The sequence below is a fragment of the Pelophylax lessonae genome, assembly GCF_965119305.1.
Source record: "Pelophylax lessonae genome assembly, chromosome: 2".
Taxonomy (NCBI): domain Eukaryota; kingdom Metazoa; phylum Chordata; class Amphibia; order Anura; family Ranidae; genus Pelophylax; species Pelophylax lessonae.
The window spans coordinates 54,458,048-54,472,814 of NC_138769.1; the positions used below are offsets into that span (position 1 = coordinate 54,458,048).

At 44.4% G+C, this 14,767-nt stretch overlaps 1 protein-coding gene across 4 annotated transcripts in view; it reads right to left on the reverse strand.

Moving 5' to 3' along the window:
- The window catches only part of SIM2 (SIM bHLH transcription factor 2), a 200,431-nt gene that overhangs the window by 67,021 nt on the left and 118,643 nt on the right, over positions 1-14,767 (reverse strand). For 3 of the 4 annotated variants that reach the window (XM_082246946.1, XM_082246945.1, XM_082246944.1), the window contains exon 4: positions 2,203-2,311. The exons of the other annotated variant lie outside the window; for it this stretch is intronic. In XM_082246946.1, coding sequence (XP_082103072.1) covers positions 2,203-2,311 — 109 coding nt within the window. The remainder of the gene's footprint in view (positions 1-2,202; positions 2,312-14,767) is intronic. 4 annotated transcript variants of the gene reach the window in all.

Below are 14,767 nucleotides of genomic sequence, written 5' to 3' on the forward strand. Positions count from 1 at the left end.
TCCATTGGTTTTTCAGGCGAGCCTGGGGGCTATTCAATGGTATCAAAGCCTTCATTCTCCAGGAACTGGCTGCATACTCTCGCCACATGAGGCCGAGCATTGTCATGCACCAGGAAGAACCCAGGACCCACTGCACCAGCGTAGGGTCTGACAATGGGTCCAAGGATTTCATCCTTATCCCTAATGGCAGTCACAGTGCCATTGACTAGCCTGTAGAGGTCTGTGTGTCCCTCCATGGATATGCCTTCCCAGACCATCAATGACCCATGACCAAACCAGTCATGCTGACCGATGTTACAGGCCGCATAATGTTCTCCATGGCTTCCCCAGATCCTTACACATCTGTCACATGGGTGAACCTGCTCTCATCTGTGAAAACAACATGGTGCCAGTGGTGGAGCTTCTGGCAGTGGCACATCTTATTATGCAATCTTGTAAGAGTTGGAATGCCTGTGCAACCTCTATAGGGGTCAGGTATCGCCTCATGCTACCAGTAGTGACACTGACCCTAGCCAAATGCAAAACTAGTGAAAAACAGTCAGAAAAAGATTAGTAGGGAAAAGAAATGTCACTGGCCTCCACCTACAAAACCATCCCTGTTTTGGAGGTTGTCTTTTTGTTGCCCATCCAGTGCATCTGTTTTTAATTTTAATAATACCAAAGCAGCTAACACTGATTAACAACCCCCTCTGCTACTTATTTGACCAGATAAATATCCCAGGAATTTAATTGACTCAATGCTATACTCTGATTAAATAGTGTTCTTTTCATTTTTTCGTGCAGAATCTATATTGTGTAAGGGGTTGGCTCGGTAGCGGGTGTGGCGTGGGTTCGCTACACAGAGAGACAGCTGAGGAGCGGTTGAAAACAACGGTCTATGGTTTATTCTTCCAATTTGCTGGAAACAAGTGCAAGCATCCAAACAGCATAAATCAAACAAACATAAAATAAACCCTGGCCACTTGGGGCGTCTACCTTCACAACACAGGAACCTACCTATTGTGTCTGTCCCAACCTACTGCTGGGCAGACACTGCTAGTCATACAGCAGAAAACCAATAGTCTATTTGTTTTTCTTTTCACACAGAAAAAGTCAACACCACCTCACCTTCAGAAGTCTTTCTCAGCTCACTGCTCTCCTTAACGCACACAGCCTCAGGATGCAGCAATCAGTAGTCATCCTCTGGATAACTTATAGAGGCCTTAATTGCCTCATTCTGAATAGCTGAAGCTTTCAAACGTCCTTAAACCTTTCTGGCTACCTCCGAAGCCGACACCTGATAGTAATTGGTGAATTGTCTAAACAAGGCAGAAATGTATCTCCCGTCTGTGACAACACCCACAGATTTACCTGACTTCCTGTCACAATATATATATATATATATATATATATATATATATATATATACACTGTACAGTACGGTATAGTATATATCTTTTTTTAAATGTAACATTTGCGAATTATTATGTTGCATACATGTGCATCCAGAATTTTGTATAGTGGCGAAAAATAATTTTATGCACAACTTCCTGTCCAGTACTGGAATGGTGCAATGGAATGGTACCAATATCTATACTGGATCAATACTTTCAATCAGGGCTTTTTTTCTCAGAGAAAAGGTGCAGGAACTCCCCTTTCTAAGTTGCTTTGTGTCTCCACCCCCTACCCACCTTCGAGCACTAACCCTTGGTTCCACCCCTACCCACCTCTGAGCACCGACACTTGGATCCACCCCCTACCCAGCTTCCAGTACAGCCCCTTTTATAGAATATAGAGTAACATTTTGTAGTGGAATGTATGGAATTTGGTTATTAAAAACAAGAAAAGCAATAAAATTGATCCCCCACAGCCAGCAGCAATATACCCCCCAGCAGCAATAGACCCCCAGCAGCAGCAAAAGATCTCCCAGCAGCCAGCATCAATAGTCTCTCTAGCAGCCAGCAACAGTAGACCCCTCCCCAAACAGTAGATCCCTTCCAGCAACAATTAACCCACAGTATCAAAAGATCCTCCACCAGCAACAATAGATTGCCATCCAAAAATAGATCCCTCTAGCATCAATAGATCCAGCATCAGTAGACCCTCCAGCACCCCTTGTCATGGCATACATTCAGTGCTAGAGGTGCCGGAACTGTGTTCCCCGCGTTCCCGCTGAAAAAAAGCCCTGCTTTCAATAATAAAAAACATGTAGCAATAAGTTACCTTGCAGTAAGTGCGGGTGGATGGGTTGATGAGCTGTGAGCACTGCTGTCATCTCATCATGATCCGAAGGATGGATATACTCATATATGCTATTTCCAGTCAATTCCACCTGCATGGAGATAGGATAAAACATTATTAGAACGACAAGCATCCTTATAGCTCATTAGCTGAGCTTCATACCTCTGCTCGCTAAGGAAAAAATATGATACATTTTGCAGTGCCTATGGGTAATGACTTAATGGTCTATGTACAAATTGTTTACCTATATAGTACACAGATGCAGTTCTGTGTTTTTTTTTTTTTCAGACAGATGGTAAGGCTTACTATTTTTTGAAAAGCAATACATGGTGGCTTTCTATTCAGAGGGAGGAATAGCAGTGGTGAGCAGGCATTAGGGAGGTGCTATTGCTGCTTCCTAATGCCTGTTTTTTACTTTCTTTCTGATTGCTGTATGGCAGTTCTACATTCCTGGACTGCTTTTGTTCATACTTTCATCATGATTTCAGCAGGCAGGTTTGCAGGCGGTGCCACCTGTTAGACTATGCAGCCCATGCATGCCGGTGTGAAGAAAAGCAGACACAGACGTGAGAGCCGGCCACAGTCGCCTGTCATGCGAATTTAATGTGGGGAAACATCCAATTCCCGGAACGCAGAGCGGAGTTGTGTTCGAGTTCAATGAATTTCTTCTTCTGCTGATTATTTTATGGCTCATTGTGCGTAGTTTTGCTTTTATTACCAATAAATGTATATTACGGGCTTCACTATTTCTGGCTCATCCTTTTCTTGAGTGATACCTGGTGGGACACCGGAGTTACTGAAGGGGAGGTCTGTGTATGCCTGGACTGGAGAAGCTTTGGCCCACATTACCATAAAGGCTCATTTACCTTTTAGCTCCGGTGAGTGGATTCCCTCAGGGGGGCTTGAAGCACCGTCACTGTGTGGAGCACCACTGCACCTTGAAAAATTGGCCCCTTAAGCGGAGTTCCGGCCACAAAATTGACATAACCGATTTTGTGGCCATCCGCTTGCTTTTCCTCACCTGAAACAGAATTGGATAGTTAGGATATTTTTTTTTTTTTACTTACCTTGTAATTGTAGAAAGATATACTCACCTGTCTTCCACTTCCTCCCTCGGCGGCCGCGGCCCGCGCCGTCACTTCCGGTTTGCAATGATTCCTGGGAGCTGAACGTCCTCGCTCCCAGGAATCAATGCAACGGCACTAGCCCCGCTCGTCACTTCCGGTGCGACGCCGCATTCCTTGCTAAACAGCTTCTGGGCATGCCCAGAAGCTGTGGAGGAATGCGGCGCCGCACCGGAAGTGACGAGAGGGGCCAGTGAAGGCGCATTCTGGGAGAAGAAGACGCAGAAGAGGACGCAGAAGAGAATCGCGCTGGGTTCAGCTGCCCACAACAGAGATGGCAATGCTGGAGAAGAAATTTTAAAAGTGAGTATTTCTTCTTGCAGGTAAGTGCAAACCGGGACAGATCAGAGGCTAGCCATTGTGGAATGTACTAGCCCTGACTGTCCCGGGGGTATGTTTATTGAAAATTTTTTTTTGTGGCCGGAACTCCGCTTTAAGTTATACAGCACTTTAAAGGAGCACGTTTACCACGGTAAAATTTGGGACTTTGATTATTGTTGACTATGTTACACTTTATAAGGCACTCTGTGATTAATTCTTTGGAATCAGCATCATCATTTTTTTCAGTATTCAGTATTTGATGCACGTTATTTAATCAATATCATTTTTGCACCTAGCACTTTATGCACATATTCAGTATTATAATATGGAGATGAATTGATATTATTTATATTCATTTTATGCATGCACGTTATTTAACACGGAGATGAATTGATAATATTGTATTCATTTTATTTATCACTTTGCGAGCGCTGCTTTTTGGGTATATATAGTTATTGCCTTCTGGGGTAGTTACAAGCCTGGATGTGTCCCCTGATTGGGTTTCCTCCACTGCCCTATGAGAAGCCTCTCACAGGAGCCAGTGGGGAGACTCCCCCCTCAGCAGGCACATCTGGAAGCCATGACACCCTGACAAAACAAATCACAGCCATGCTGTTAGGTAGACAAGGCCCACTATACATTTACCTAGCACCTACCTATAGGGTGCTACACATATAAACACCATGTGAGTTTTATGCCCTTTTGATTAACCCTTTTAAACTTGCAGCTGACAAAATAAAGGCGAGCTATGCCTCTTGCACTGCCATCCTTTTGTATATTTACTGGGTGTTGGGTGTCACCATGTTGGGACAAGGCGTACTCATCCTACATACAGCAAGTAAACATAAAAAAAAGCATTTCTTTCGCAGAGGGAGTTGCAGTTTTTAATATATGCTATATGGGTATTTTTTTAATTCTTTCATTTTAACCACTTGCCGACCGCCGCAAGTACAAATACTGCGGCGGTCAGCCCCTCACAGGCAAAGTGACGTATGGGTACGCCACTAGCCTGTGAGGCTCTGGGGAGCGAGCCCGCGGCGCCGGAGGCGCGCTCCCGCTCGGTCACGGACTCCCCCCCCCCCCCGCACGTGTGCCGATGTCCACCGGGCACTCGCGATCGTCCGTTACATCGGGAGAAAGGCAGGCGGCTAATGTAAACAAAGCGGCCTGTCATTCTCCTCCGTGTAAGAATAGTGATCATACGGTTCTACCACAGCCAATCACAGTTAGAATCACGCCCCTAGGGACAAACACAACCCCTCCCTCTCAAAAAAAGTTAACCCCTTCACTGCCAGTGTCATTTTACAGTAACAGTGCATATGTATAGCACTGATTACTGTAGTAATGTCACTGGTACCCCCAAAAGTGTCAAAAATGTCAGTCAAGGGTCCGATCTGTCCGCTGCAATGTCGCAGTCCCGCAAAATAAATCGCAGATCGCCGCCATTACGCATTTAAAACAAAACAAAAATGACAAAAATCTTTCCCTTAGTTAGTAAACGCAATAACTTTTGCGCAAACCAATCAAAATACGCTTTTTGCGATTTTTTTTTTACCAAAAATATGGAGCATAAAACAAATAGGCCTAAAATGTTAAAAAATTTTGATTTTTACATTTTTTTGGGGAATTTCATATAAAAAAATGTGAAAAATATTGTTATTTTTGCAAAATTGACGCTATTTTTTTGTTTATAGCGCATGATCAAAAAATTGCATAGGTGATCAAATACCACCAAAAGAAAGCTCTGTTTTGGGGAAAAAAAGGACGTCAAATTGGTTTAGGTACAGCGTCGCACGACCGCGCAATTGTCCATTAAAGTCACGCAGTGTCGAATCGCAAAATAGGCCCTGGTCAGGAAGGGGGTAAAATCTTCTGGGGCTTAAGTGGTTAACAAGTGCCTAACTGCGGTTCTTTTCTAAATACTTTAGAATATAATGGTGCCAAATAAATACAATATAATTAAAATAACAACAATAATAATTCTGGACAAAGTTTTGAATCCATAAATAGATATAAAAGACTATTACTATGAAGTGTGTATTATAGATATACTGTACACACACACGTGTGAAACATCAAGCACATGTAGTAAGGTGTATGATATATGGAGATGATATTTCTTTTCAGACATCCTATCCTTTCAGGAGAGCAGGTGGAGATTCTTGTCGAGTCAGCAAAGATCAGCTTTTGAGCGACATTGGGTGTTCATTTCTGCGTGTGCATGGCCAACACTATCTGTATTTCCCTGAACTTGACTGCCCTCTTCTGATCTCTAATTGTCTATATTATTACAGTTCTTATTTCCAGAAAACTGACCGCTCCACACTACTAGATATTAGGACAGTTCTATACTGCTTGGAAATAGTCATGTAGCCTGTCCCTGCTATCATGATGAATTGTAGGTACAAGCCCTTTAGGTCAGAGTTTCTCAACCTTTTTTCAGTCAAGGCGTCCTTTAACCACTTTGCCTCCGCCCACAGTAATATTACTGCGGCAGAGTGGCTCGTTATCGTCTGACGACGTAGTACTACGTCGTCAGACACTCCCCCTTCTGGGCGGCGCTTGTGCGCCGCCGGAGGCTCGCTCCCGCTGTTTTCAGTCACAGCGGGAGTCGGGCCAGGGGAGGAGCAGCAGCGATCGCCGCCGCTCTTCCCCCGATCGTCGGGGATCTAGTGTGGAGATCCGCCCGCTGTGTGTAAACACAAGCGGGCGGATCTCCCAAGTGACAGGGAGTGACAGATCGGAGTGTTCAGCATAGCTGGACATCCAATCTGTCCATGACTCACTCAGTCCCCTCCCCCCCCCACACGTCAGTAAGCACCAGGCATACATTAACCCCTCCCTCTCCAATAAAATTAACCCCTTCCCTGCCAGTGTCATTTTTACAGTAACAGTGCATATATATAGCACTGATTACTGCAGTAATGTCACTGGTACCCCCAAAAGTGTAAAAAAAAAATGTCAGTCAAGGGTCCGATCTGTCCGCCGCAATGTCGCAGTCCCGCAAAAAAAAATCGCAGATCGCCGCCATTACGCGTTTAAAAAAAAAAAACAAAAATGACAGAAATCTTTCCCTTTGTTAGTAAACGCAATAACTTTTGCGCAAACCAATCAAAATACGCTAATTGTGATTTTTTTTACCAAACATAGGTAGCAGAAAACAAATTGGCCAAAATTTTTAAAAAAATTGGTTTTTACATTTTTTTGGGGGGGAATTTCATATTAAAAAATGTTAAAAATATTGTTATTTTTTCAAAATAAACGCTTTTTTTTGTTTATAGCGCAAAAAGTAAAAATCGCACAGGTGATCAAATACCACCAAAAGAAAGCTCTGTTTGTGGAAAAAAAAGGACGTAAATTTCGTTTGGGTACGGCATCGCACGACCGCGCAATTGTCAGTTAAAGTCACACAGCGCCGAATCGCAAAAAGTGGCCTTGACGTAAGACAGCAAAATCCTCCGGTGGTAAAGTGGTTAAAAAATATGGACAGTCTCGAGGCACCCCATTCTAAAATGTAAAAACTATTCTAATAGATTTACATAATGCAGCAACATTCACATAAGCAGGACACCCAAGGCTGGAGGTGATTTATTCTTCCAAAGTAAATACATTTTTGCAAACTGGTACTGACTAGCATTTCAAGGTTTCTCTTTTCAACCTTAGTTTTTCTCTATCACCCCAATTTGAAACCAATGCTGATGGAGAGAGGCAGGGGAGGGTCAAACAAGGATGCTATTCAGGTAACTGACATCCTCCTCATCAACTGATGATGCCATTGATCGTTAGGATACTGGCAGCTAGAAGGTTGTATTGGTGCACAATGAAAACATGTGGCTTTGTGTAAAAGGCAGCCTTCATCCACATCCTGGCTTGTATACAGTTTGTGGGCAATTTTTAGGCATTTTGCCAAGGCACCCCTGAAGAAGCTTCAGACCCGGTTCACATTAGTGCGATCACGGAGAGCGCATGTAATTCGGAGCGCGCTGCTCCTAAATTACATGCGATCTCATGTGCGGTGCAAATTTCAGCCATACACTTTGTATGGCTGAATTCGCACCGCATTCGCACTAAACACACACCTGACCTTTTTTTTATCCGCAGCAGAATCGGATCGAATGGTGGTTCACACTAGTGCGTTCCGATTCTATGCGATCTCAACTGAGGGTGTCGCTAACTTTTAATTGACACCCCCTGCGTATCGCATATGGCAGTGTGAACTGCCAGGGGTGCGGATGCAATGTGGGACCACACTGCATATTCGCAGCCTTCCCGCATCGCTCAAATGTGAACCGGGACTCAGGGTGCCTGGGCACCCTGGTTGAAAAAGGCTGCTTAGGGTAATGCTGGCTTGTTGATGTTATCTTTGAGCTTCCTCTAAAGCTTGTACTGTATATAGGGGCATCAAACAGGAACATGTTATAGTTAACCGCTTGCCGACTGCTCACAGTATATTTACTGCGGCAGTCGGCCCCTCACAGGCAGAGTGACGTAGGTCTACGTCGCTCGCCTGTGAGGCTCTGGGGAGCGAGTGCGCGCCCGCGGAGGCGCGCTCCCGCTCCCGCGCGGTCACGGACCCCCCCGCGCGTGTGACCAGCGGACCCAATGTCCGCCGGTCACTCGGCGATCGGCGGGGGAGAGGGAGAATTTCAGGCAGCTTGTGTAAACAAGCCACCTGTCATTCTCCTCGCTGTAAAGACACTGATCACTCGGATCTAGTATGTAGATCCGTTGATCAGTGTCCTTACAGCTCAAGCCACAGCCAATCACAGTAGAAAGCACGCCCCTAGGGACACACACAGCCCCTCCCTCCCAAATAAAGTTAACCCCTTCACTACCAGTGTATTTTTACAGTAACAGTGCATATATATAGCACTGATTACTGTAGAAATGTCACTGGTAACCCCAAAAGTGTCAAAAATGTCAGTCAAGGGTCCGATCTGTCCGCCCCAATGTCGCAGTACCGCAAAAAAAATCGCAGATCGCCACCATTACATGTTAAAAAAAAAACACCAAAAATGACAGAAATCTTTCCCTTTGTTAGTAAACGCGATAACTTTTGCGCAAACCAATCAAAATACGCTTTTTGCGATTTTTTTTACCAAACATAGGTAGCATAAAACAAATTGGCCGAAAATTTTAAAAAATTTAGATTTTTACATTTTTTTTGGGCAATTTCGTATAAAAAAATGTGAAAAATATTGTTATTTTTGCAAAATGTACGCTCTTTTTTTGTTTATAGCGCAAAAAGTAAAAATCGCACGGGTGATCAAATACCACCAAAAGAAAGCTCTGTTTGTGGGAAAAAAAGGACGCCAAATTTGTTTAGATACAGCGTCGCACGACCGCGCAATTGTCTGTTAAAGTCAAGCAGTGCCGAATCGCAAAATACCCCCTGGTCGTTTAGCAGGAAAATCCTCCGGGGCTTAAGTGGTTAAGGGAGACAATGTCCGGTCTGATTTGAAGAGAGTGAGAGTCTGCACGTACAGGTAATGGGAATTAGGTGTAAACAAAGTGTAAACCTTCATGTTAACCTTCTAGGTGATGGAGAGTAAGAAGTAAAAAGAAGGAGGAGAAGCCAGCTTGGGAGCAAAGCAGTTGTGGACAGGACACAGATGTTCCATAGGAGGTGTGGACTCGTGCCCTTCTGAGCACCTGGGTCTCTACATTAGGGCCTGCTGCAGAACTGAACCCTTCTAGGGACCTGGCTTGGACCATGGTGTGTGAGGCCTTGCAAAGTAAACAGCAGCATGCCTTCGGGCTGAAGAGAGTAAAGTCTATAGTGTAAAAAGTGTAATAGAGCTGGGGGTATCTCTCAAATGTATTTGTAGTCAGTGCTGGGACAGGTGTAACTGGAAAGTTATAGGATGTTTTCATTTGGTGTGGGCCCAGTGTGGAAGAATGGCCTCCAGCCATGAGGGGTGCTAACTCCTGAAAGTATTAGTCTTGGCAACAATAATTATGTTAAAATGCATAGCATGCTGTTCCCACATGCTAACATTGGGACCAGCATGCAATAACACGTGTGCATAGCCAATTTAAACACACATACTAGGGCCAATTAACCTACCAGCATGTTTCTGGAATGTGGGGGGAAACCGGGAGAACATGCAAACTCCATGTAGAGAGTCTCCTGGCCTAGAGTCAAACCAGGGTCCCCAGTGCTGCAAGGCATAAAGGCTAACCACTAATTCCCTATACCACCCATATACCATATGCCCAGCTTTTTATATACACTGCTCAAAAAAATGAAAGAGACACTTTGAAAACACACCGGATCTCAAAATGGTACTCAATAGTTTGTATGGCCCCCACGTGCTTGTATGCATGGTTAACAATGTCGGGGCATGCTCCTAATGAGACGACAGATGGTGTCCTGGGGTATTTACTCCCAGATCTGAACCAGGGCATCACTGAGCTCCTGAACAGACTGAGGTGCAACCTGGCAGCGTCAGATTGACCAAAACATAATGTCCCAGAGGTCTTCTATTGGATTTAGATCAGGCGAGTGTGGGGGCCATTCAATGGTATCATTGCTATTGGTATTCCTTCATCCTCCAGGAATGGGTTGCATACTCTCGCATACTCATACTCATGGGCAGGCATTGTCGTGCACCAGGAGGAACCCAGGAACCACTGGACTCAGGACCCACTGCACCAGCATAGGGTCTGACAATGGGTCCAAGGATTTTATCCCAATACCTAATGGCAGTCAGGGTGCCATTGTCTAGCCTGTAGAGGTCTGTGCGTCCTTCCATGGATATGCCTCCCCAAACCATCACTGACCCTCCACCAAACCGGTCATACTGAACGATGTTACAGGCAGCAAAACATTCTCCAAGGCTTCTCCAGACCATTTAATGTCTGTCACATGTGCTCAATGTGAACTTGCTTTCATCTGTAAAAAGCACAGGGCGCCAGTGGTGGACCTGCCAATTCTGGTGTTTAATGGCAAATGCCAAGTGAGCTCCACAGTGCCGGGCAGTGAGCACAGGGCCCACTAGAGAACGTCCGGCCTTCAGGCCACCCTCATGAAGTCTGTTTCTGATTGTTTTGTCAGACACATTCACACCAGTGGCCTGCTGGAGGTAATTTTGTAGGGTTCTGGCAGTGCTCATCCTGTTCCTCCTTGCATAAAGCAGCAGATACCGGTCCTGCTGATGGGTTGAGGACCTTCTATGGCCCTGTGCAGCTCTCCTAGAGTAAATGCCTGTCTCCTGAAATCTCCTCCATGCTCTTGAGACTGTGCTGGGAGACCCAGCAAACCTTCTGGCAATGGCACAAATTAAAGTGCCATCCTGGAGGAGTTGGACTGCCTGTGCAACCTCCAGGTATCACCTCATGCTACCAGTAGTGACACTGACCCTAGCCAAATGCAAAAAAACTAGTTAAAAACTGTTTAGAAAAAATGAGTAGGGAAAAAAATGTCAGTGGCCTCCACCTGTAGATCCATTCCTGTTTTGGAGGTCATCTTATTGTTGCCCACCTGTTGTGAATTTCATTACAACCAAAGCAGCTAAAACTGAATAACAACCCCCTCTGCTACTTAACTGACCAGATCAATATCCCAGGAGTTTACTTGACTTGATGTTATGCTCTGATTAAAAAGTGTTCCTTTAATTTTTTTGAGCAGTATATATCTTCATTTCTTTACAGTTGAAATACTCCAACGCCTTACTAACAGAGACGATATTAAAACCCTGTGTTGGTTCATATATTATACATTTATACAAGATTCCTTGCAGTCCCCCCCTGGGGTCCGAAGAAGTCAAATTCATCAACTAGACCTTTATCTGTTACAAATGTAATATCTTTCTGCTGACAGGAAAAAAGATTTATTATAGCTCCAAATCGCTGTTGTAAAGACAAGAGGTTTTACTGAACATGACAAATCGTCAGGCGTACAAAACCCAGACCTCTCCTGAGTTGAAGGGAGGGGGGTCCGTTTTATTGTTTGCAGTACTGATATCCCTTATTATCTGGGCTCTGGGGGGCACGCGCACATTACCATATAGACGCGGAATCGCTTCCAGATGTGATATGGTTGGACACAGCGTCCATATTTAATGTTCACACATATTTTACAGAGTAATTTCAATCATGTTGTTACCGGGTCCAACCGCTTGTCTTAGTTATCGGAGACTGGTGGGCTGAGAATGCCCCTGCCTTCATATACACCAATCATCCATAACATTATGACCACCTAATATTGAGTAGGCCCCCCTTTTGGAACAATTCATTGTTGTTGATTCCTTGTCTTTGGTACCTACTGCCTTATGCTGTGCTCAATGCCACACTCGATTGTACATCCTTTATTCTTAATAAAAAAATTTTGAACAAAAAAAACAAAAAAAACCATGAAATTATTATTTCTGCATATACGGTGACAATGCAGCTCCCCTGTGCAGTATTACATACCTGTATGTGATTCTGCACTCCCTGGTCTGGGGCACACACGTGTGACCCACTCCTGCTGTGATTGGACACATCGGAACCAATCAGCGGGTCCAGGGGATCGTTCGGAGGACTGGCAGAACCGCGATCTGCCTATGTGAGCAATCGTCATTCTGTGACAAGGGAAGGCTGTGATCCTGTGTTTCTGCTAAGCAGGAAAACTGATCTCTGCCTTCCCGCAGTACAAACACCTCCCCCACACAGTTATTTAGCACTCCTTAGGAACACATTTTACCCTTTGATCACCCCTGATGTTAACCCCTTCCCTGCCAGTGTCATTAGTACAGTGACAGTGACTGACCACTATAACAATGTCACTGAACCCCAAAAAAGTGTCACTTAGTGTCCGATTTGTCTGCCCCAATGTCGCAGTCCCACTCTAAGCCACTGATCGCCCCCATTACTAGTAAAACAAATACAAATTTGATAAATCTATCCCATAGTTTGTAGACGCTGTTACTTTTGCGCAAACCAATTAATACACGCTTATTGGGATTTATTTTTACCTAAAACATGTAGCAGAATACATATTTTTTTCTATTTTTTTATTGGATGTGTTTTTTTAAAAGAAAGTAAGAAATTTTGTTTTTTGTTTTTTTTAATTGTCAGTTTTTTTTGTTTCTAGCAGGAAAAATAAAAACAGCAGAGGTTATCAAATACCACCAAAAGAAAACTCTATTTGTGGGGGAAAAAAGGACATACATTTTATTTGGGTACAGCGTCACACAAAGTAACACAGTGCTGTATCGCAAAAAATTGCCTGGTCATGAAGGGTGGTAAACCTTCTGGAGGGCAAGTGGTTAAAGGAAAAAATCTGTACAAACCTGCCTGGCCCTATGTGAAAAAGTAATTGCCCCTAAACCTAAAAACTGGATTCAAGCGTTTGCAATAACTGGCAATAAGTCTTTCACATCGCTGTGGAAGAATTTTGTCCCACTCTTCTTTGCAGAATTGTATTAATTCAACCACATTGGAAGGTTTTTCAACATGAATGGCCTGTTTAAGGTCATACCACAGCACTCCAATGGGACTTAAGTCTGGACTTTGACTTGGCCACTCCAAAACTTTAATTTTGCATTTTTTTGAGTCACTCTAAGGTGGACCCACTGGTGTGTTTCGGGTCATTGCCCTGCGGCACAACCCAAGTGCGCTTGAGCTTGAGGTCAGGAACTGCTGGCTGGATATTCTCCTTCAGGAATTTCTGGTAGAGCACAGAATTCATGGTTACATCAATTATGGCGAGTCTTCCAGGTCATGAAGCTGCATACGGCCCCCAGAACATCACACTACCACCACTATGTGTTGGTATGATGTTCTTTTTTTAAATGCCGTGTTAGCTTTACAACAGATGAAACTGAACACACACCTTCCAAAAAGTTCAACTTTTGTCTCATCAATCCACAGAATATTTGCCCAAAAGTCTTGGAGATAATCAAGATGTTTTTTGGCAAATGTGAGACGAGCCTTTGTGTTAGCTGTGATCAGCAGTGGCTTTCGCCTTGGAACGCTCCCATGGACCCCATTTTTGCCCAGTCTATTTCTTAATGTTGAATCATGAACACTGACCTTACCCGAGGCAAGTGAGGCCTGCAGTTCTTTACATGTTTTTCTGGGTTCTTTTCTGACCTCCTGGATGAGTTGTTGTGCTCTTGGAGTCATTTTGGTAGGCCAGCACCTCCTGGGAAGGTTCAACAGTGTTTTAAGTTTTATCTATTTGTCGATAATGTCTCTCACCGTGGTTTGCTGGAGTCTCAAAGCCTTTGAAATGGCCTTGTAACCCTTTCTAGTCTGATACATCTCAATTGCTTTGATTCTCATCTGTTCTTGGATTTCTTTGGATCGCGGAATAATGTGTTGCTTTTTGAGATCATTTAGTGCCGGTTCACACTAGGTCGCTTCGACTTTGGGGGCGACCTGTGAAATCACGTGCAGCGCGACTTCAGCGCGACTTGCATGGACTTCATAAAATGGATGTCTATGCAAGTCGCTCCAGGTCGCCCCGAAGTAGTACAGGACCCTTTTTCTAAGTCGGAGCGACTTATGTCGCTCCTATTAGAATGGCTCCTGTACTACACAATGGGAGCGTGACGGACTGCGACTTGTCAGGCTGACAAGTCGCGGTCCAAGTCGGATCAATGTGAATGCGGTCTTAGTGTCGGTTCACATTAGGTCGCTCCGACTTAGGGGGCGACCTGTGAAATCACGTGCAGCGCGACTTCAGCGCGACTTGCACGGACTTCATAAAATGAATGTCTATGCAAGTCGCTCCAGGTCGCCCCGAAGTAGTACAGGACCCTTTTTCTAAGTCGGAGCGACTTGTGTCGCTCCTATTAGAACGGGTCCTGTACTACTCAATGACTGCGACGGTGCACGACTTCCCAGGCTGACCAAGTCGCCTGACAACTCGTATTTGTGTGAACCGGCACTTAGGGTGCTTCACTTTTTCAGACAGCTTCTGTTTAAGTGATTTCTTGATTTAACAGGTCTGGCAGTAATCAGGACTGGATGTGGCAAGTGAAATTTAACTCAGCTTTCCAAAAAATGTGGGGTAATCACAATTCATTCATAATTCAACAAGGGGTGGAGGCAATTACTTTTTCACAGCACTGTATGATTGTTGCCTCATCTACCCTTTTACTATGATTACAAAT